Consider the following 24561-nt stretch of genomic DNA (forward strand, 5'->3'; position numbering starts at 1 on the left):
GATTTACCAAGCAAATGGAGAACACAAAAAAGCGGGGGTTGCAATACTAGTCTCTGATAAAACAGACTTTAAACCATCAAAGATCAAAAGAGACAAAGAAGGCCATTACATAATGGTAAAGGGATCAATTCAACAGGAAGAGCTAACTATCCTAAATATATATGCACCCAATACAGGAGCACCCAGATTCATAAAGCAAGTCCTTAGAGACTTACAAAGAGACTTAGACTCCCATACAATAATAATGGGAGACTTCAACACTCCACTGTCAACATTAGACAGATCAACGAGACAGAAAGTTAACAAGGATATCCAGGAATTGAACTCATCTCTGCAGCAAGCAGACCTAATAGACATCTATAGAACTCTCCACCCCAAATCAACAGAATATACATTCTTCTCAGCACCACATCGTACTTACTCCAAAATTGACCACGTAATTGGAAGTAAAGCACTCCTCAGCAAATGTACAAGAACAGAAATTATAACAAACTGTCTCTCAGACCACAGTGCAATCAAATTAGACCTCAGGACTAAGAAACTCAATCAAAACCGCTCAACTACATGGAAACTGAACAACCTGCTCCTGAATGACTACTGGGTACATAACGAAATGAAGGCAGAAATAAAGATGTTCTTTGAAACCAATGAGAACAAAGATACAACATACCAGAATCTCTGGGACACATTTAAAGCAGTGTGTAGAGGGAAATTTATAGCACTAAATGCCCACAAGAGAAAGCAGGAAAGATCTAAAATTGACACTCTAACATCGCAATTAAAAGAACTAGAGAAGCAAGAGCAAACACATTCGAAAGCTAGCAGAAGGCAAGAAATAACTAAGATCAGAGCAGAACTGAAGGAGATAGAGACACAAAAAACCCTCCAAAAAATCAATGAATCCAGGAGTTGGTTTTTTGAAAAGATCAACAAAATTGACAGACCACTAGCAAGACTAATAAAGAAGAAAAGAGAGAAGAATCAAATCGACGCAATTAAAAATGATAAAGGGGATATCACCACCGACCCCACAGAAATACAAACTACCATCAGAGAATACTATAAACACCTCTACGCAAATAAACTGGAAAATCTAGAAGAAATGGATAATTTCCTGGACACTTACACTCTTCCAAGACTAAACCAGGAAGAAGTTGAATCCCTGAATAGACCAATAGTAGGCTCTGAAATTGAGGCAATAATTAATAGCCTACCAACCAAAAAAAGTCCAGGACCAGATGGATTCACAGCTGAATTCTACCAGAGGTACAAGGAGGAGCTGGTACCATTCCTTCTGAAACTATTCCAATCAATAGAAAAAGAGGGAATCCTCCCTAACTCATTTTATGAGGCCAACATCATCCTGATACCAAAGCCTGGCAGAGACACAACAAAAAAAGAGAATTTTAGACCAATATCCCTGATGAACATCGATGCAAAAATCCTCAATAAAATACTGGCAAACCGGATTCAGCAGCACATCAAAAAGCTTATCCACCATGATCAAGTGGGCTTCATCCCTGGGATGCAAGGCTGGTTCAACATTCGCAAATCAATAAACATAATCCAGCATATAAACAGAACCAAAGACAAGAACCACATCATTATCTCAATAGATGCAGAAAAGGCTTTTGACAAAATTCAACAGCCCTTCATGCTAAAAACGCTCAATAAATTCGGTATTGATGGAACGTACCTCAAAATCATAAGAGCTATTTATGACAAACCCACAGCCAATATCATACTGAATGGGCAAAAACTGGAAAAATTCCCTTTGAAAACTGGCACAAGACAGGGATGCCCTCTCTCACCACTCCTATTCAACATAGTGTTGGAAGTTCTGGCTAGGGCAATCAGGCAAGAGAAAGAAATCAAGGGGATTCAGTTAGGAAAAGAAGAAGTCAAATTGTCCCTGTTTGCAGACGACATGACTGTATATTTAGAAAACCCCATTGTCTCAGCCCAAAATCTCCTTAAGCTGATAAGCAACTTCAGCAAAGTCTCAGGATACAAAATTAATGTGCAAAAATCACAAGCATTCTTATACACCAGTGACAGTCAAACAGAGAGCCAAATCAGGAATGAAATTCCATTCACGATTGCTTCAAAGAGAATGAAATACCTAGGAATCCAACTTACAAGGGATGTAAAGGACCTCTTCAAGGAGAACTACAAACCACTGCTCAGTGAAATCAAAGAGGACACAAACAAATGGAAGAACATACCATGCTCATGGATAGGAAGAATCAATATCGTGAAAATGGCCATACTGCCCAAGGTAATTTATAGATTCAATGCCATCCCCATCAAGCTACCAATGAGCTTCTTCACAGAATTGGAAAAAACTGCTTTAAAGTTCATATGGAACCAAAAAAGAGCCCGCATCTCCAAGACAATCCTAAGTCAAAAGAACAAAGCTGGAGGCATCACGTTACCTGACTTCAAACTATACTACAAGGCTACAGTAACCAAAACAGCATGGTACTGGTACCAAAACAGAGATATAGACCAATGGAACAGAACAGAGTCCTCAGAAATAATACCACACATCTACAGCCATCTGATCTTTGACAAACCTGAGAGAAACAAGAAATGGGGAAAGGATTCCCTATTTAATAAATGGTGCTGGGAAAACTGGCTAGCCATAAGTAGAAAGCTGAAACTGGATCCTTTCCTTACTCCTTATACGAAAATTAATTCAAGATGGATTAGAGACTTAAATGTTAGACCTAATACCATAAAAATCCTAGAGGAAAACCTAGGTAGTACCATTCAGGACATAGGCATGGGCAAAGACTTCATGTCTAAAACACCAAAAGCAACGGCAACAAAAGCCAAAATTGACAAATGGGATCTCATCAAACTAAAGAGCTTCTGCACAGCAAAAGAAACTACCATCAGAGTGAGCAGGCAACCTACAGAATGGGAGAAAATTTTTGCAATCTACTCATCTGACAAAGGGCTAATATCCAGAACCTACAAAGAACTCAAACAAATTTACAAGAAAAAAACAAACAACCCCATCCAAAAGTGGGCAAAGGATATGAACAGACATTTCTCAAAAGAAGACATTCATACAGCCAACAGACACATGAAAAAATGCTCATCATCACTGGCCATCAGAGAAATGCAAATCAAAACCACAATGAGATACCATCTCACACCAGTTAGAATGGCGATCATTAAAAAGTCAGGAAACAACAGGTGCTGGAGAGGATGTGGAGAAATAGGAACACTTTTACACTGTTGGTGGGAGTGTAAACTAGTTCAACCATTATGGAAAACAGTATGGCGATTCCTCAAGGATCTAGAACTAGATGTACCATATGACCCAGCCATCCCATTACTGGGTATATACCCAAAGGATTATAAATTATGCTGCTATAAGGACACATGCACACGTATGTTTATTGCAGCACTATTCACAATAGCAAAGACTTGGAATCAACCCAAATGTCCATCAGTGACAGATTGGATTAAGAAAATGTGGCACATATACACCATGGAATACTATGCAGCCATAAAAAAGGATGAGTTTGTGTCCTTTGTAGGGACATGGATGCAGCTGGAAACCATCATTCTTAGCAAACTATCACAAGAACAGAAAACCAAACACCGCATGTTCTCACTCGTAGGTGGGAACTGAACAATGAGATCACTTGGACTCGGGAAGGGGAACATCACACACCGGGGCCTATCATGGGGAGGGGGGAGGGGGGAGGGATTGCATTGGGAGTTATACCTGATGTAAATGACGAGTTGATGGGTGCAGCACACCAACATGGCACAAGTATACATATGTAGCAAACCTGCACGTTGTGCACATGTACCCTACAACTTGAAGTTTAATAATAATAAATAAATTTAAAAAAAAAAAAAAAAAAAGCTACTAAAAAAAAAAAAAAAAAATGATAAAGAGGATATCACCACCGATCCCACAGAAATACAAACTACCATCAAAGAATACTATAAACACCTCTACGCAAATAAACTAGAAAACCGAGAAGAAATGGATAAATTCCTGGACACATACACCCTCCCAAGACTAAACCAGGAAGAAGTTGAATCCCTGAATAGACCAATAACAGGCTCTGAAATATTGAGGCAATAATTAATAGCCTGCCAACCAAAAAAAGTCCAGGACCAGACAGATTCACAGCCAAATTCTACCAGGGGAACAAGGAGGAGCTGGTACCGTCTGAAATTATTCCAATCAATAGAAAAAGAGGGAATCCTCCCTAACTCATTTTATGAGGCCAACATCATCCTGATACCAAAGCCTGGGAGACACACAACAAAAAAAGAGAATTTTAGACCAGTATCCCTGATGAACATTGATGCAAAAATCTTCAATAAAATACTGGCAACCCGAATCCAGCAGCACATCAAAAAGCTCATCCACCATGATTAAGTGGGCTTCATCCCTGCGATGCAAGGCTGGTTCAACATACACAAATCAATAAACGTAATCTAGCATATAAACAGAATCAAAGACAAAAACCACGTGATTATCTCAATACATGCAGAAAAGGTCTTTGACAAAATTCAACAGCCCTTCATGCTAAAAATTCTCAATAAATTCGGTATTGATAGAACGTATCTCAAAATAATAAGAGCTATTTATGACAAACCCACAGCCAATATCATATTGACTGGGCAAAAACTGGAAGCATTCCTTTGAAAACTGGCACAAGACAGGGATGCCCTCTCTCACCACCACTATTCAACATAGTGTTGGAAGTTCTGGCCAGGGCAATCAGGCAGGAGAAAGAAATAAAGGGTATTCAATTAAGAAAAGAGGAAGTCAAATTGTCCCTGTTTGCAGATGACATGATTGTATATTTAGAAAACCCCATCACCTCAGCCCAAAATCTCCTTAAGCTGATAAGCAACTTCAGCAAAGTCTCAGGATACAAAATCAATGTGCAAAACTCACAAGCATTCTTATACACCAATAACAGACAGAGAGCCAAATAATGAGTGAACTCCCATTCACAATTGCTTCAAAGAGAATAAAACACCTAGGAACCCAACTTACAAGGGACGTGAAGGACCTCTTCAAGGAGGTCCTGCTCAACGAAATAAAAGAGGACACAAACAAATGGAAGAACATTCCATGCTCATGGATGGGAAGAATATCGTGAAAATGGCCATACTGCCCAAAGTAATTTATAGATTCAATGCCATCCCCAGTAAGCTACCAATGACTTTCTTCACAGAATTGGAAAAAACTACTTCAAAGTTCATATGGAACTGAAAAAGAGCCCACATTGCTAAGACAATCCTAAGCCAAAAGAACAAAACTGGAGGCATCACGCTACCTGACTTCAAACTATACTACAAGGCTACAGTAACCAAAACAGCATGGTACTCATACCAAAACAGAGATATAGACCAATGGAACAGAACAGAGCCCTCAGAAATAATACCACATATCTACAACCATCTGATCTTTGACAAACCTACAAAAAAAGAAACGGGGAAAGGATTCCCTATTTAATACACGGTGCTGGGAAAACTGGCTAGTCATATGTAGAAAGCTGAAAATGGATCCCTTTCTTACACCTTATACAAAAATTAATTCAAGATGGATTAGAGACTTAAGTGTTAGACCTAAAACCATAAAAACCCTAGAAGAAAACCTAGGCAATACCATTCAGGACACAAGCATGGGCAAGGACTTCATGTCTAAAACACCAAAAGCAATGGCAACAAAAGCCAAAATTGACAAATGGGATCTAATTAAACTAAAGAGCTTCTGCACAGCAAAAGAAACTACCGTCAGAGTGAACAGGCAACCTACAGAATGAGAGAAAATTTTTGCAGTCTACTCATCTGACAAAGGGCTAATATCCAGAACCTACAAAGAACTCAAAAAAATTTACAAGAAAAAACAACCCCATCAAAAAGTAGACAAAGGATATGAACAGACAATTCTCAAAAGAAGACATTTATGCAGCCAACAGACACATGAAAAAATGCTCACCATCACTAGCCATCAGAGAAATGCAACTCAAAACCACAGTGAGATACCATCTCACACCAGTTAGAATGGTGATCATTAAAAAGTCAGGAAACAACAGGTGCTGGAGAGGATGTGGAGAAATAGGAACACTTTTATACCATTGGTGGACTGTAAACTAGTTTAACCACTGTAGAAGACAGTGTGGCAATTCCTCAAGGATCTAAAACTAGAAATACCATTTGACCCAGCCATCCCATTACTGGGTATATACCCAAAGGATTATAAATCATGCAGCTATAAAGACACACGTACACCTAAGTTTATTGCAGCACTATTCACAATAGCAAAGACTTGGAACCAACCCAAATGTCCATCAGTGACAGACTGGATTAAGAAAACGTGGCACATATACACCATGGAATTCTATGCAGCCATAAAAAAGGATAAGTTCATGTCCTTTGTAGGGACATGGATGAAGCTGGAAACCATCATTCTCAGCAAACTATCACAAGAACAGAAAACCAAACACCACATGTTCTCATTCATAGGTGAGAAGTGAACAATGAGATCACTTGGACACAGGAAGGAGAACATCACACATTGGGTCCTGTTGTGGGGTGGGGGTAGGGGGGAGGGATAGCATTAGGAGATATACCTAATGTAAATGATGAGTTAATGGGTGCAGCACACCAACATGGCACATGTATACATATGTAACAAACCTGTACGTTGTGCACATGTTCCCTAGAACTTAAAGTACAATAAAAAATAAATTTAAAAAAGAGAAAATTAAAGACCAATGTCCAAACATTTAAATCATACAAGGTCTTTAACTATGGCAGGGAATATATAGGATGACATAATCATTTAGATTGCTTATACTATAATGTGTCACACTTGCATTTTACTGCCACCGGATTATTGTGTGGGGGTGTGTGTGTGTGTGTGTGTCTGTGTGTGTCATTTCTCCCTTTTATAAGATCCCCATGGACAACAGGAAGCAGAGATCAAGGTGATACTCACTCACTACAGGATTAACTAAAATACAAAAGAAGTATATTTTTGTAAGTCCAAAATCAAAAGCAAAATCCTAGTAACTATGGTCTTTTCTCACAGTTCTGTTTTAAACCACTATTTTAAAAAATCAATTACTCTGTGCCAGCCACTATACTGAGTCTTTTCAGTTATTTCATCTAATTCTCCAGCAATCCTGGGAAGCAGGCTCTCAGCACCCCCAGTGTGCAGACCAGTAAACCGCTATGCAAGAGATGATGTGGCATATCCGACTCATGCTTCATTAGGGTACAGCACAAATCCAAGCCCAGAGTCTGGGTCAAGTCATTTCTCCCAGTTGCGCCTCTCCTCTTAGTGATATGTATCCTCCCTGCTGGGGTGCATGTCCATCACTCTACTAACCACACAATCATCTGCAGGCTGTGCCAGATTCTTGACACTTGGAGCCCAGAAAATGAAATAAGGCAACAGGACAAAATGCAGGGGAGAGTTAGAAATTTCCTGTGCCCCTACTGGGAAGGGACAGCCATGATTGCCCCCTAGAAAGGCATACATGACATAGGAGACAGTCATCCTCCTCATCAGAGACTTAAAATCGAGCCAGTGAGGTAGGAGGAAGAACATAATCTATCAAAAGAATCACTGAAGTCGTTAAAACTTATGTTTGGAAAAAACTGATAATGTGAAAATGGTCACAATATACAGGACAGTACAAGCAAGTACATTGTGCTTAGAGAAGGGGGCTCTGTGTGTGTGTGTGTGTGTGTGTGTGTGTGTGTGTGTGTGTGTAGAGAAGGGGAGAAGGAGTGAGAGAAACGTGGGGAGGAAAGTGGGACAGATGGGAAGAGGAGGAGGAGGAGAGAAAGGGAGAGAGAAGACAAAGAGTGGGGGAGAGAGAGAGGGGGGAGGGAAGGAGGAGCAGAGGGGAGGGAAGAACTAGCATACAATGGCATAAATATTAATAGTGTCTCATTCTAACTTATGGGATATGGGCAGTTTTGCTTTCTTCTGTATACTTGTTTATATTTTGCAAGTTCTTTACAATAATCAGAAGAAAAATATTTATTAAAATACGTGGTGGGGATACAAAAAGGGATGAGTAGAATGAGCACAGAAAATGTTCAGGGCAGTGAAACTATTCTGTATGATACTATATGATGGCTACATGTCATGATATGCTTATCAAGATCCATAGAATGGTCAATACCGGAGCAAACCCTAATGTAAATTATGGACTTGATGTGTTAACACAGGTTTGATTGTAATGACTATATCACCCTGGCCAGGGATGTTGACAATGGGAGAAGCTGTGCATGTGTTGGGGCAGAGGATTTGGAAAATCTCTGTACCTTCCTCTCAGTTTTGCTGTGAACCTCAAACCACTCTAAAACATAAAGTCATATATATATATGTGTGTGTATGTGTATATACACACACACACACACACATATGCGCACAGAAAATAAACATGTAAGTTTGTTCAGAGCCAATGATAATTATGAAGGCTCGAGTAGTCTAAACATTTTGAGGAATGGGGAAAGAAGAAGAAACAGTGACCAGAGTGACCAGTGGCAGGTACGAAGCAACTTGATGGGAGAGCTGGGCCAGTATTAAAGGTGAAGAAGAGAGGCTTAAAGGTCACTGAGGCTGCTGTATACAAAGTCATTGTGGACAGCAGGATGCTAAAAGGAAGGATCTGCACGTATCCAAGGCAAGGAGTAGTTAAACCCAACAGCAAGACTGCCAGGCTGCAAGGTGAGAGGGAGTGAATATGTGTGTGCGCACACTGACACCAGGGGAATATTATACAGCAGGTAAAACAAATCAGGGTGGTCACAGTCAAGGAGGACATTAATTTCATCTAGGATACTTGAACTGTTTTCTCAAGAATAAATTTTTATAGTATGCATACAACTAACATATAAACACTTTTTTTTTTTTAAGACAGGGTCTCACTCTGTTGCCCAGGCTGGAGTGCAGTGGTGCCATCTCAGTTCACTGCAGCCTTGACCTCCCAGACTCAAGCATCATCCCACCTCGTCCTCCTGAGTAGCTGAGGCATGTGCCACCAGGCCCACCTAACTTTTGTATTTTTTACTGTAGAGATGGGGTTTTACCTTGTCGCCTAGGCTGGTCTTGAACTCCTGGACTCAAGCAATCCTCCCACCTCAGCCTCCCAAAGTGCTGGGATTATAGGTGCAAGCCATCACACCCGGCCAACTTTTTTTTTTTTTTTTTTTTTTTGAGACGGAGTCTCGCTCTGTCGCCAGGCTGGAGTGCAGTGGCACAATCTCAGCTCACTACCACCTCTGCCTCCCGGGTTCAAGTGATTCTCCTGCCTCAGTCTCTCGAGTAGCTGGGACTACAGGTGCCCGCCACCACACCTGGCTAATTTTTTGTATTTTTGGTAGAGATGGGGTTTCACCATGTTGCCCAGGATGGTCTTGATCTCTTGACCTCGTGATCCACCTGCCTCGGCCTCCCAAAGTGCTGGGATTACAGGCGTGAGTCACTGCGCCCGGCCCCGGCCAACTTTTTTAAGAAAAGAATTCAAAGAAAGAAAAAAAGTAAGCAAGCACACAAACATGAAGTGTTATATCAGTCAGATGAGGGTTTGAATGAACCTAGAAATGGCTCTGCTTCTTATGAGCTATGTGACCCTGGATGAGTTAATGCACTTCTCTAACTTGAAATTTCTTATCTGTTAACTAAGGATAATACATCTGCATTTGTAGAGCTATTGTCAGAACTGAAAATACAGCAAGTCTCAGGCTCAGTGCACTTGGTAGAGGCCCCTGATAAATGGTGGCTGAACATTTACAGATTTACACAAGAAGTGGGAAAGAACAGAATCTGAGTAACAGGAGAGAATGCCTGAGCCTCTAGGTGTAAGAAGCACATGATGAGGGTGACCGACGTGGACAAGTGTGGCTGGCGGGAAAGAACAAGGGATCACAGCGTCCAAGTGCACAGCACTTACTGCAGTTCTCTTCATCGCTGCCATCGGGACAGTCCTCAAACCCATTGCACCGGAAGCGACCAATGATGCAGTGGATGCCGCTGGCGCAGGGGAAGAAGGTCGGGCCGCATTTCGACTTAGCCTTGGCTGCAGAAAGAAAAAGAAACAGCAAGACATCAGGAGATGTTCTCAGATGACTGCATACTCATCCTACTAACACTGAATGTGAAAATGAGTCCACTTAAGATTTATCTTAAAGTCCCTGAAGCTTTCTTCTCATTACCACCACCCACCTCAAACACCCAGCCAGATTGAACACCCACATGCAGCATCATCTAGAGAGGAATGCTTCAAAAGTACCCAAGAGGTTAACATAGCCCCTGCACCACAGCAGGTGCCAATCAAAATGTACTGAACGAAGCCACGAATGAAGAACAGGTAAGTAAATGGATGATGAGTAGATGAAGGTGCTGAAGCATCAACATTTAATAAGTATTCACCGTGCTAGGCAGTGTGCTGAGAGCTCTGTATGGATCATCTCATTTAATTCACCCAGCAACCACCCAACGGGATGATGGGCAGAAAAGAGGTAACAAAACAGAACTGAAACTGCTATGCTGACAAAGACCTCCTTGCAAGGTTGGCTCTTCCTTGGCTGGAGTCTGGGAACTTGGATTTTAAGAGACTTTGCACCACCCTAACTAACAAGAGTGGCTCACTGTGCCTAAACTGTTTATTCAAACAGTACAACTTACACTGAACACCCCTGCTTTCCTTCCTTCTGGGAGCTATAATTTTGGTACGTGCTGAGCAAAGGGTGCCTGTGTGATCAGTCCCTAATAAAAATTCTGGATACTGAGTCTCTAGTGATTGTCCCTGGTCGATAACATTCCACATGTGTTGTTACATTACAACTCATTGCTAGGGGAATTAGCGCATCCTTTGGACTCAACTGGGAGAGGACTCTTGGAAGCCTGAACCTGATTTCCTCTGGACTTTATTCCATTCGTCTTTTACCTGTGTTGATTTTGCTTTGTATCCCTTTGCTGTAATTAATCATAGCTATGAGTATGATCATACACTGAGTTCTGTGAATTCTCCTGGCAAATTGCTGAACCTGGGGTGGTCTTGGGAGCCCCCAACAAATGAGTATGGTTCTTATCACCACTTCATAAATGTGCTTTGAGAAATCAAGTGACTTGCCCAAGGTCACACAGTTGGAAAATCAAGCACCGGGTGAGGGCCGGCACACAGATTCCAGAAGCCCTGATCTCAACCAACTCGACAGCATTGCCTCTCTCTCTGCCAGAGGCTGTCACTTTTCACAACAGAAGCCAGACTCCTGCTCCAAATAAATTCTTCTTCCACTCATGCTGTACAAACAGTTTTAGCAGAAACTGCTGTAACTTGGACTTGATTGAGTGTCCTGCTAAACCAAACAGCCCTGTGGGGTAATGTACTCTCCCATTAATGGTTCTGGTGCTCTGGCTTGCGATTAGGGGATGTGAGATGAGATCTATTGCTACATCCCAGGTAGCAGGCCCTATGTAGCATCCCTCTTGTCTCCTGTCTTAGAGGCAGGACCCATGGTCTTCCAAGAAGGAAGGGCCATTTCTTTGAAACAAACAGGCAATAAATTACCTCCACGTTCTTGCTGTCTGTAACATGCTGACTTTGGCAACAGCCAACTCACAATCATCAGGGTTTTAAGGCCTGAAATGTTCCAGGTTTTAAAAACCCATGTGGCTTTGTTTCACCTTGGAACTTCTGTCATGGTACTGGTGTACTCTTCTCAAAGTATAAACTCAGGACAGTCCTGGGTTCAAGTTCCAACTCTATTTTTTATGATGGGCAAGTTTCTAAATTTTGCTGGACTTCAGTTTCCTTACTGTGGCATCCTGATAAGTAAGCAACAACAAGTAAGCGGGCCCAAGTCGGGGAGAACAATTGTTCCAAGAAATGGCTAATCACAAACCCACTGGCCCAACATCCTTTCATTAAATACCTCATTCCATAAGTAGGCCCCTCCAGCATGACCCTATAAAACTTCCCTCCAGCCCCTGCCACTTTGCAGACAGCCCATTCGCTGCCGTGCTGCCTGTTGCACCCACGCAACATATTTTTGTACTTTCACTGACAAATTTGCCCTTCTTTACCTATGACTGTCTTGGTATTCTTTTACCACCCACGACATCAGCCCCAACCAGTTGCATCTACTTATCAGTAAATTGGAGGTAACATCTACTTCCTCGGGCTCTAGTAAGGATTGAGATAATCTATACAAGACATTATAGAGCATGGTATACAGTAGATGCTCAATTAATGGTAATGCTTATGCTATTTGTCATCATCGTCGTCATCATCATCATCACTAAGTTCACAGAATTTAGAAACTGATCATGGAGAGGCAGGCAGAGAAGGGCACTGAGGCAGAGCTGGGCCCAGGGCAGTACCACACGGTGTCAGCAGGAGCGTGGAGCGGGCAGGAGTCCCACCCTTCTGGGCATGGCTGCAGTCACCCAAACTGCAGCTGCAGACGCAGACATCTCTGTATTCTCGGGGGCCCAGGAAGGGCCCCCCTTTACTCCCACAGTCTCAGAGGTGTCTGCTTCAGCTCCCTGGCCTCTCCCTGCTGTCAGCACCCACTGAGATCATGGGAGCAAAGTTGAGGCGGGCACTGCTGCAACCCAGCTGGATGTGTGCACGCTCAGGGCAGTGCTGACACACCAGCGCCCTGCCACCTCAGCTGCCTCTGGACTTTGAGTGAAGACAAACATGGGAGGGAGAGCAAGGGGGTGCTGAAGACAGCTTGGCACTGCCCTGCAGGTGCCCCCTGGCACAAACCTGGGCACCATGAAAGACAGCAGGAGGCAGACATGCTCCTAGGCAGAGGGGGCAGGTCCCTGGTGAAGCCCAATCTTCAAGCCAGGGAAGGCCTGAGGCCTGAGGGCCAGGCTGTGGGTCCCACAGACTGGAGTGGGAACTTTTCCAGGCCCACCGATGGATTAGTCAGCGTGCATGCTCTTCCTCCCCTCTGAGGCCCATAAAAGCCCTGAACTCAGTCAGACTTGAGGAGACAACAGGACAAACTGCAGAGAGGAGTTACCCTCTCTGCTGAGAGCTGAACACTCATCAAGACACCCTGGCTACAGAGAGGAGCTGCCCACTGTGAGTCTCCTCTGAGCTGTTCTATTGCTCAATAAAGTTCCTCTTTGTCTTGCTCACCCTCCACTTGTCTGCATACCTCATTCTTCCTGGATGCAGGACAAGAACTAGGGACTCACTGAATGGCAGGGCTAAAAGAGAAATACCACAAACAGGGATGAAACATGCTGTTTGCCCACCATATTGTGGGAGACAAGAGAAGAAAGAAGAAAAGAGTTGTGGCCCTTTGGGGAGCCCAGACCTAGGAGCACCCCCAAGCCAGGGTTGTAATACCCTTTTTAGGGCTCTGTAGTTCCTGGAGTCTCCAAGCTTCCAGGCATCACACTGCATTCCCCAGTGTCAGCCATGGAAACTGCTTATGGTATGCCTGGTCCAACCACAGCCTTGCGGGGAGCCAGCACCCATGCCAGTGTCTGGAGCTGCCTGCCCCACCACAGCCGTCATACCTGGCTGTGCAGTGGCTGAACTCCACACTCACTCACACAACCCTCACTGCTGTGCAACTGGCTTGCCCTTGTCAGGTACAGGATCTAGGCCTATAGCCAAGCACAGCCTGCCAGGTCAAGTAGGCAGAGGAGCCCAGAAGGCCAGAGCAAAACTTGGGCAAAGGTGCCACTGGCCACAGAAATTTCCAGCTGGCAAAGTGATACCCCAGAGATCCTGTAACAGTACTTCACTGCCCTCCATATGAGAAAAGAAGGGGTATAAGAAAATATACATGTATTGACTTATCTGTGCAAAAGAAATGCAGGAGGATAAATCAGAAACCAATGAGACTGGTTATCTATATGGGGTGAGTGGGAAAGGAGTGAAAAACCATGCGGAACTGATATCAGACAAGATAACAGGATGAGAAGGTTGCACATTTCTCCAAGTATATCTATCTGACTCAACATATACTTCTGTAAATATACTGAGAGCACTGTATATCTTAGAACCATGGTAGTATTTTACACACCCCAAAAATAAACACTTAAAATCAATCACATGTGGGAAAAACTCAAAATGAAATATTAACAATAACAAGTAAACATAACCGTATTACTAGTAAATAACACCACCACACCGAAGGGGATGGGGAAGAAAACAACCAGTCTAAGTAACTCAGGAAAACAGTATGTTGACTAGATTCCATAAAGCTAAAGAAAAAAAAAAAAACTACAATACTGTACACTAGTTATATTTGTTTCTCCCAAGGGTATGGGTCATCAATTCTGAAACTATCTTCTGGGTGCACTAGGGTTGAACAAATATGTAAATATACTGTAAGATTTCTGTCAGATAGAGAAGTTGCAAATAAAGAAAGTTGGAAGGCTAGGCCAGGTGCTGTGGCTCACGCCTGTAATCCCAGCACTTTGGGAGGCTGAGGTGAGTGGATCACGAGGTTAGGAGTCCAAGACCAGCCTGGCCAAGATGCTGAAAACCCATCTCTACTAAAAATACAAAAATAATAGCCAGGCATGGTAGAGGGCACCTGTAATCCCAGCCACTTAGGAGGCTGAGGCAGAGAATTGCTTGAACCCGGGAGGTGGAGGTTGCAGTGAGCCGAGATTGTGTCACTGCACTCTAGTCTGGGCGACAGAGCAAGACTAGTCTGAAAAAAAAAAAAAAAAAGGAAGTGAGAAGGCTAAAGTGAATCCTGAGGCTTTGGTTATTGAACCAAAATTTCCAATGGAAATTTGAAGGAATTGGAGGCACCAGTATGAACTCAAGGTCTTCAAAAACTAGACAGACAGTAGAGATGGATGGATGGACAGATAGACAGACAAAAATAAATGTTGACTTGTGTGTACGTACGGAATAGTGTATATACATATATTTCCTAGCTCCATCTGCTGGGAGTGACTAGAAGCAGTACACCTAAACAGCAATAAGCACACCTAGCAGCCAGATCTTGGTTTCTAAATACCATTATCTAACAAAGAAAACCAACCTCCGTGGAGAAGTGGTTGATTCCAGGAAGAATATACAAACAAGATGAACCCGGAGTATCTTCTGTTGCCAGAAGTGTGAAAATAAAGTAAATAAGTGTCCAAATATCATGGGAGCATGTCAAAAGGACACAGAACTTACCCTGAAGTTCCCAATAGCCAAAGCTAGAACAATCCAAGCAACAAAGTCAACAACAGTATCAGATTATGACACAAGAGAATAAAATAAATATCCGAGGCCAACAAAATAAGGATTTAGTACCCGAGACTGATACCAAAAATTGTTGAATAAGTAAGTAAACAGGGAGAAAGGAAAGTTCTTCTTTACTGAAGACTTCTCATTAATAAATGTAGAAGAGGTGTGGGAAACAGAAAGCCACCACGAAGCAAACACTATTGTAATAACTGTTACAGGCAAGATCTGGCAATGGATGCTAAAATTAGAAAATAAACACTTGAGGAGAAACAGGATATGCACAGTGTCAAAGTATCTTCCCCAATATGTCATTTAATTACAAAGAGAAAAACAGTAACTTGACAGTGGAGAAACTTAGTAGATACCACCTCAACCAAGTGACCATGGTCAACATCATCAGCAATGAGATACATCAACATTACAGTCCCTTCATATAAGATGCTGTGTCAGGGGTCCCCAAGCCCACACAGATTCAATGATTCAGTAGGGTAACTCCCAGGACTCAGTATATAATCGAAGCTAAGATTTCTTACAGTGAAAGGATAAAAAGACCAAGCAAAAAGGTATATGAAATGAAGTCACAGGAAACCAGGCTCAAGCTTTCACAAGTATTCTTCCAGGGTAGACACACAGGATGTGCTTAATTCCTCCAGCAACAAGTTGTTGACAACATGTGTGAAATGTCACCCACCAGGGCGGCTCATTAGAGGCTCAGTGCTCACAGTTTTTATTAGGGGCTGGTCACGCAGGCATTCTTGGTACACCACATTTCCAGACTTCCAGCAGAAAAACAGCATCAACTACACGGTCTGCACAGCCAGTTTAGGCACAGTGAGCCACCATTAACAGTTGGGTAATGGGAAACCTACTGAAATTTAGGCTCCCAGATGCCAGCCAAGGGCCAACGTTCCAAGCACACTTTTCAAAGGGCAGCAGTCAGGCCTGCTGTGTTAATGCTTTTTCTGCACAGATGGGCATTTTGGCTTCTGCTGGGAAAGGCTACAGTAACAGAAAAGCAGAGGAGTTCCATTTTCCAGGGTCCAGTTTGCCCCTCTGCCAGCTCTCCAGCCATCGTGTCCTTCCAGACAGGTTCAAGCTTCTGACACACGGTGCTCGATCAGCCAGTCTCGTTCTGGTCACCTTTGGAGGGATCGGGGAAGAATGCTTATAGGCTTTGCCATCTACGCTGAGAGTGTTCCCTCATAAGCCTCAGCACATCACTCCGCTACTAAGAACATCACTGTCTTCCCATTAGAATAAAACCTAGAATGATCATGCTGCTCTCCAATTCCAGGCTTTCTCAAGGCCATGAAGATCTTCCCATCTTGGAAATCTAGCTACACAGGCTTCCTTGTTCCTTCTCAAGTCCAGCCAGCATATTCCCACCTCAGGGCCTTTGCACTCTCTGTTCCCACCACCTGGAATGTCTTTTTCCCAGGGCTCAGCACGGCTCACTCCTCCATCTTAGTCTCTTGAATCACTGCACTCTCTGCAGTAGAACCTATGCTCCCACCCTTAGTCGCTCTAACCCTCAGCCTTCTTTTCTTTCCCTTCACAGGACACATCACTACTCGATCTCACCAGTTCTGTATTAAGCTGTTTGGCTAATGCCCCTGCCTTCCAGCCTCCAAGAATGTACACTCATTTGCATACTTTCATTTACCATTTTTAAAGGAGCTGCACCGTACAGTGCCTACACCATGTGCCTCATAAATATTTGCATAATGTCCAAATGAACCTATAAGAGGAAAGAGTGAGGCTGGACAACCATGGCTACTATTTCCTGAATGCTTAGTATGAGCTAAGCATCGCACTCTGTTTCACAGATATCTTTAAGTTCTCACACACACAAAAAAAACATTTTACAGATAAGAAAACTGAGGTCCAGAAGTGAAGTAACTTGACAATGCTAATAAACAGAGTCAAGGCTCAAATCTTTCCCTTGGCACAGCTGCTCTGTCGCCTCCTTAGATTTCTCCAAGGACCAGCCCAGTTCCAGAGGACTAGATTTTATGGGAGAAAGAGAAAAGAGTGAAAATATGAATGATTATAAACAAATTAGCCAACATTCAATTAACCGGCTCTTTGGCCCTGCCCTTGCACCCTTTTCAGGAATTACTAATGAGACTTCCTGCCTGGTCAGCATGCTCAGTCGTGGTTTATGTCAGGGGAGCCTGTCCTGTTATGATTTACATTTGCATCATCACATGCCCACAAAGCAGATCACAGGCAACCAGCCGAGTGCCTGGCAGGGGCAGAGAAAAGCCTGTCCCAGACAACAGCTGTCAGCTGCTGCCTGCCTGCATGACTTGCTACAGGGCTGTGGGGAAGGGGGGTCCTGGGCAAGGCTCCGACTGTCCCTCTCTCATCCCCCATTTCCACAAAGGGGAGATTTCCTCATAGAACTCAGCAGCGTCTGGCAGAAGGCGGAAGACTGACCCTGCCTGTCTTTAAAGTAGCCCTGACAAAGGCAGACAGGGTGACTCTATTCCGTTGAATACTTGAATTCACCACTTTTCAAGGATTTAGTCCACAAACTTTTCAAAGCGGCAGCTTTCATTAGCAGGAAGATGGGGACCAAGGGTCTCCTGTGGGTTGGGTTTATTTCCTGACCAAAGCCCTCCCCCAACTTTTTAGAGCCTACTTCCCACAGTCCTGGAATTCACAGACCAGTAAGATAAAAAATAAAAAACTAGATGAAAGTGGAGGAAAGACTAATACAATTGCCAACTTTTTATTTTACGCAAAAACTTACACGAATACATGCAATGACCTCTACTTACTATTGCCCTAAATAAACATTTGCCTAAAATAACATATTGCCTTAGCATCCAATATGCAGGAAGGCAAAGTCTCAGAGTAAGGAACTCTCTAACCTGAAAGGGTAGAAACTTTATAGCTACATGTTCACTAGACTGTCTTTATTTTTCCCATTTTACCAGGGGCCAGTGACAACCAGGTCATAAATCAGAGACAGTCCTGGGACCAATATTCAGGGTCCACGTCAGAACTAGAGGGGGCCAGGAGGCATTCCAGTGTCTCCAGGTTGCGATATCCTAACGACAAAGACTCGTAACAACTGGAGCACACAGGCAATCCACCCAGGTTCACTCAGTAACTAATTCTCACATTTCCACAGATGAGAAAACTGAGGCCCAAAGAGGCAACTGTACTTGTCCAAAGTCACATAGCTATTTAGAGTCAGATTGGTCTATAGTCCAGTTCTTCTACTTGAGTCCAGCTTCTTTTAACTATACTACACTTTAGGCAGGGTACCCTAGGGCCACACCTGATCAAACCCCTCTTCTGGGACAGGCACAGGAGAAACTCCCAAGAAAAAGCCACTCTCCCACAGGAGCAGAACTTTCCAGGCCTTGTATAGAAGGCTCCTCCCCAGATATCATCATGCCTGTAGCTCCCAATCTGCCCAGGAAGGGCACAGGGCTGCTCAAGGTCTGGAGGGTGATGGAAACTCCAGCGTGGGCTTGCTGTCTCTGGCCACCAGCCCACACGCTTCCCAGGCAGCAATCACACAAAAGAGCTGGACAGAGGCTGCAATGTGGAAGCATCTCTGTTCTACCAGAACAGCCATGAAGTCAGCTAATCAGACCTGCTGCATCTCTCAGGCTATGGCAACAGCTCCTGCTGTAGCTGTGGGTCTCTAGGATCTCTCTTCTAGACCTTCGCAGTTGGCCAAATGAGCAATAGCTACCCACCTTCAACCCCTGCTCATCTCCTACTCCTGCCCCAGGATCCTACCAGTATGTGGCTGAGAGAGCCCAACGAACGAGGAGCTATTTCACAGTATCGCCACCCTTGCTTTTATAAACACAAGACATAGCTCACTGTGAAAAAGTCAAACCATGGAGAAACATACAAAGACAGATGTAAAATTTCTAACAAATTGCCACCACATGGGGAAGTACACTGCGGCCATTTTGGTAAACATGCTCTTACAGCACGGTCTCAAAAACGAGTGTGTGCAAATGGATCGCCCCAGGACCCTGTTAAAATGCAGTGGGTCTGGGGTGGAGCCTGGGATCCTGCATTTGTAACAAGTTCCCAAGCGATACTGCTGGCTCCAGGTGCCACAACTTCCAAGAGCAAAGGGCTACTGTCTTGTTCACTGCGTATCTCCAATGCCCAGAGAAGTGCCAGGCGCACAGGCTACTCAATAATTACTGACGGAATTCACAGGCAGAAATCTGAGCATGCAATTTTACTTAAATGCACCCTTAAAATATATGCTATTCTGAAACCTGTTTTTGCTACGTAACATATTGTGACATCTTTTCATGTCAATAACTGCTGGTACACATCATCATTTTTAATGGCTAAGGGTAACTTTACTTTGTCTGTGTACCCATAAATCCCATTACTGATGGACATTTGGGGTGTTTTCAACAAACAATGCACAGCTAGATGCATATTTTTCCCACTTGTATATTATCTCGTGAAGGTACAACTGCTAGGTCAAAATCGGATATGCATGTTTCACATTTTGGTATCCTTTTGACTGTTGACTGCCTCCTCCCTGAGGAACTGGTATTGTCTTCTGGCCACAGACGGCTATGAGAAAAGCCTCCAGCCCAGGATTGTCTGCTATGGGCTGATTCTCCCATGTTGGCAATGACGCTCCTAGAAGCACAAAGGCTGAGAGCATCCCATGGTTCCTCTGCATTTTTGTTAAGTTGCTCCTTAACTGCTGCTGCGCTCTATTATTCTCCATCCATCTCTCTCTTTTCATTTTAACATCTGTGTATTTCATTATTCTGCAGAGTAGGGGACATTCCTGTCTGGTCAAGGAAACCATGACTCTTCTTTTTATCATTTCTAAATCTGCATCCGGTACAGGGCATCAGTCTTTGCTGGAATTGGTTTCCCTGGGTTGCAGGAATCATGGGAAAATGCAGCGTCCTCCTTCTGTGAGATGCTCCTTAAGTTGACCTTCCTGGGCTACATGGTCTCCTTCGACTAAGGACCCTGACAAAGGGCAAGGGCTGACTCTCACTCTTAGGACTGTCCTACTTGCCGGTATTTCTCCAGAATTCCCCATTCTCTGGGGCAGTGTTGCGGAGAAAAAGTCAGTGATCCACCTGCAGCAGGACCCCCAAGGATGCCTGTGAACATGCAGATTCCTGAGTCTCTCCCCTAGCGGAATCTGCATTTTTACTAAGCACACTAAGGATCCCAATGGGTACTAAAATGTGAACATCCTACTCTGACCGATTCTGCCGCTTTCTTATACCCACAGAGCAAATGACCTCATCATTCCTTTCTTCCTGATGTTACTGCCGCTCCAAGAATCACGGTTACACAGCCAATGTGAGACCTACTCTGGCCATGACTCCTTCAAGCCAAGTCTAATACATCCCAGATAGAGGAGTTACCATGAGATGAATATCCACAAGGAAACAACGGGCCTCTTTATGATGGTTCCCCATTTCAACACTGCTCTCTTCTTCCCCATTTGTGTGCAAGATACAAATTCTGCTTCACACACAAAAGCTGTGGGCTCATATACAAATGGTTGTTGTTCAAGCAAAAAGGCCCTTTTTAAAGCTTTGAAACTTACTCAGTTCTGTCCACTTCGTAAGGATTTACATTTACCTGTGCCCCATAGAAAATAGGATTAAAGAGGCAATAAATAATCTGCTCCTGTTTCGCCAATATCAAAATATTCCTAAGCATCCTATTACCTGTCTGGTGCTGAGTCAGTCGTGTGGGAATTCAACCTGTCTGGTGCTGAGTCAGTCGTGTGGGAATTCAAACACGAAGCCGACAGGGTCTCCGTGATAGTGGAAGACAGAGACAGGTAAAGGAGCCCCTGCATGTAATGCAAATAGTGCCCTGATGGGGGAGCTATAGGATGCTTAATCTCAAACTAGGGAGGAGGCTGGCATCAGAACAGGCTTCTCAGGGGAAGGTCGGTTTCAGCTGAGGTGGGCCATGGTCTAGGCGGAAAAGCAATGTAATATTTACAGCGTGAGGCCTTACTCATTCCGTTTTTCATTCCACTAATATTAATTCACAAACTCTGTGTCACACCTGCAAAGAATGAGAATACATAGAAGACACCTAGGTCACATTTGAAATTTTAGTGTTTGTGGAATTGTGGAATCAACGATGTTCCAAGCCGCCTCTGTAAAAGCCTGGAGGTAGAACAAAGTGGTAAAGGAGGAACTGAAAGGAGGTCAGTATGAACATGCTTCTCATATCCGTAAAAGTACCTGGTATCTTTTCATTAATTAAAAAAATCAAAAGCCCTATTTCTCATTTAAAAAAAATGTGCTATGAACCAGTTACAATTCAGCTCACTGTAAAGATGTGAGAATGACAAGGGCTAAGCAAAAGTATATGTCAGAAAAGAATCAAAGTGCAAAATTCACATTTTGAATCAACATGCACAGCTCCCCAAAGTGAATACCCACATGTGGCCATTGCTAGCTAAAAACTGCAAAAAGCAGTCGATCTGATGTTGCTACTATTAATATATTCAGTCCTCTAGCTCACTTGGTGAAAGGTCAAACTGGTTCCTTTTAAAATGACTTCATGGTTGGGGACAAGAAAGCAAAGAAAGCCTTGTAAAAATAACTGACTTTTAAAAAGTAATCTGCCTGGATTCTCCAGGAAATCTGGGGGCCAAAGCAGGGAGCTCCTTTATTGTGGTCCCAAGGCAGATGACAAACAGCCCAGAAAACAAACTCACTCCTGGAATTTTAGCCTTTGCAAAAATTACGGCTTGGGCAAAAAGCCCTTTGCTTGTTGCAACAGTTCAGCTCCACATGACTACTGGAGTAGACTCCAAGTGTTATCGATCAGATATTGCAATGTATTATTTCTTCCTAAAATAACATATTGGCTGTTTCAGACGTACACACTGGGGAGTGAAAGAGCAACAGACCATACGCTAACTGGAATATAAATACAGAAAGAAGGCATCCAGTTGAAACAGCTTTGCCAGAAGATTCTCTTGTAGAAAATTCTTTCCAAATCTCTTCTCTTTTAAGCTGAGAAGAGGAGGTCTACAGCCTGGGGTTAAGAGGTCAGAAAGACTCAGGGTTAAGAAGCATCCAGGTTTCTGGGACGGGCACGGTGGCTCACTCCTGTAATCCCAGCACTTTGGGACACTGAGGTGGGTGGATCACGAGGTCAGGAGATCAAGACCATCCCGACTAACACGGTGAAACCCTATCTCTACTAAAAGTACAAAAAATTAGCCGGTTGTGGTGGCACATGCCTGTAATCCCAGCTACTCAGGAGGTTGAGGCAGGAGAATCACTTGAACCCAAGAGGCGGGGATTGCTGCGAGCTGAGATTGCGCCACTGTACTCCAACCTGGGCGACAGAGTGAGACTCTGTCAAAAAAAAAAAAAAGAAAAGAAAAAGAAAAGAGGCATCCAGGTATCCACCTCAGTTCCACCACGTAATCACTGAGATCTTGGATGAATCACTTAACTTCCCTCAGCCTCAGTGTCCCCATCTGTAAAAGAAAGATAAAGATGGTACAGAACTCCCCAGCTCTTGTGAAAATAAAATGAGATTTTGCATGTAGAGAATACAGCAAAACGTTTGCTATCTGGTAGAGATTCAGTAATGCCCTCCCCTCCCTAACATGGTTCATGGTTCTACAAATTGCTTTTCACATAGATGGCTAGTCCTGAGAAAAATGAGGTGGAAATCAATGTAATGTTTAGACAGTCTAAGGCTTTGCTTTTTCAGTTATTCATTCCACCAACAGTAATTCTCAACTTGCTTTATGCCACACACAGAACCAAGTGTGGGGGTTGCAAAGAGAATAAAACAATTTCTGCTAGCAAGAGGCCCTTAGCTAAAGAAAACACCTGGCCAAGAGAAAGAGAAAAAAAAGAGACAATAAACAGACGATTGCAATGAGATGTGGTAAGTGCTACATAAGCTGTATCAACATTTGCCTTTCAACAGTTAATTATGGCTAGGTGTGGTGGCTCACACCTGTAATCCCAGCACTTTGGGAGGCCAAGATGGGTGGATTGCTTGAACTCAAGAGTTCAAGACCAGTCTGGGCAACATGGTGAAACCTTATCTCTCAAAAAAAATAAATAAATAAAGCAAAAAAAAAATAAAATAAAATAGCCAGGCACACGCCTGTAGTTCCTGCTACTCTGGAGGCTAGGGTGCGAGGATCGCTTCAGCCCATGAGGCGGAGGCTGCAGTAAGCCAAGATTGTACCACTGCACTCTAGCCTGAGTGACAGAGCAAGATCCTGTCTTTTAAAAAAGTTAATTACAGCAGTTAAGCAGTTAGATGTCAGCCTGCTTGGGTTCAAATGTTGTCTCTACCACTTATTGCCATACGATTTATGGTAAGTTGGTTACCCTCTCTATGCCTCAATTTCCTTATCAGGAAATGGAGATATGAACACTACTAACCTCGCTCAGTTGTTGTAGGGATTAAATAAGATGATGTAATAATTACTTGGCACTTTTTCTGGAACAAAGTATTAGCTATGATAGTTAATACTATATTTGCTATTGTTTTATACATTACATCTTGTTATTATCTGATATTATGCTACAAAATATAGTATTATAAAATATAAAATGTAGTATTATGTAGTATTGAGTGTTACAGATTATCCAGCATTATTATACAGTATTAGCTATTATTACTATTCCCATTTATTATTATTACTATTATCATTTCAGATAATTTCTGCCCAGCAGTGGATGCTTAATTAATATGTGGGGAATGGCCAGAATGCAAAAGGACCTCAGAAAGGGGCCCACTCAGCCTGGGGGAGCCAGGGGGTACTTCATAAACCCGTGCTATTTTAGTTGGTTATGAAAGATTTATAGGAGTGTGTTAGTGAAAAAAAAGAGAGAAGGACACTCCAGGCAGGAGGAATGGCATGAACTAAAGCTCAGAGTTGAAACAGGTTACGGCTTGTACAGAAATCTGGGAGAAGCTAGGGCACCTGGGACACGAGCTATGCGGCAGGAGATGCGTCTGGAAGCAAGGCAGACAGGAGTCTGGAATTATCCTGGAAGCCAGCAGACATCTTTCTAGAGGAAAGTGATGCATCAGATTTGTTTTTTATGAAGAAACTTTTTATATGAACTCACGAAGATATCATGAAGCTATTGGAAGTCAAGGAAATCTCTTCATCCCCCTCAAAAGCCCTGAGGGAGCAAAAGAGAGACAAGCCCATAATATTCTTTGTACTTTTAGGAAGAAAGACACTATAAACCATAACAGAATTCAAAGTGGCTATCATGGACCCTTAAAGTACTTTTATTATGAAGAACGACAGGCGGAAAAAAGGCAAAATTTCCACCAAGCAAGTTTGGGA

At 43.1% G+C, this 24561-nt stretch overlaps 1 protein-coding gene across 2 annotated transcripts in view; it reads right to left on the reverse strand.

Annotated features, from left to right (window-relative positions):
* The window catches only part of LDLRAD3 (low density lipoprotein receptor class A domain containing 3), a 293775-nt gene that overhangs the window by 145710 nt on the left and 123504 nt on the right, over positions 1–24561 (reverse strand). For both annotated transcript variants that reach the window (XM_008001903.3, XM_008001892.3), the window contains exon 3: positions 9960–10085. In XM_008001903.3, coding sequence (XP_008000094.1) covers positions 9960–10085 — 126 coding nt within the window. The remainder of the gene's footprint in view (positions 1–9959; positions 10086–24561) is intronic.

The sequence above is a fragment of the Chlorocebus sabaeus genome, chromosome 1 (assembly GCF_047675955.1).
Source record: "Chlorocebus sabaeus isolate Y175 chromosome 1, mChlSab1.0.hap1, whole genome shotgun sequence".
Taxonomy (NCBI): domain Eukaryota; kingdom Metazoa; phylum Chordata; class Mammalia; order Primates; family Cercopithecidae; genus Chlorocebus; species Chlorocebus sabaeus.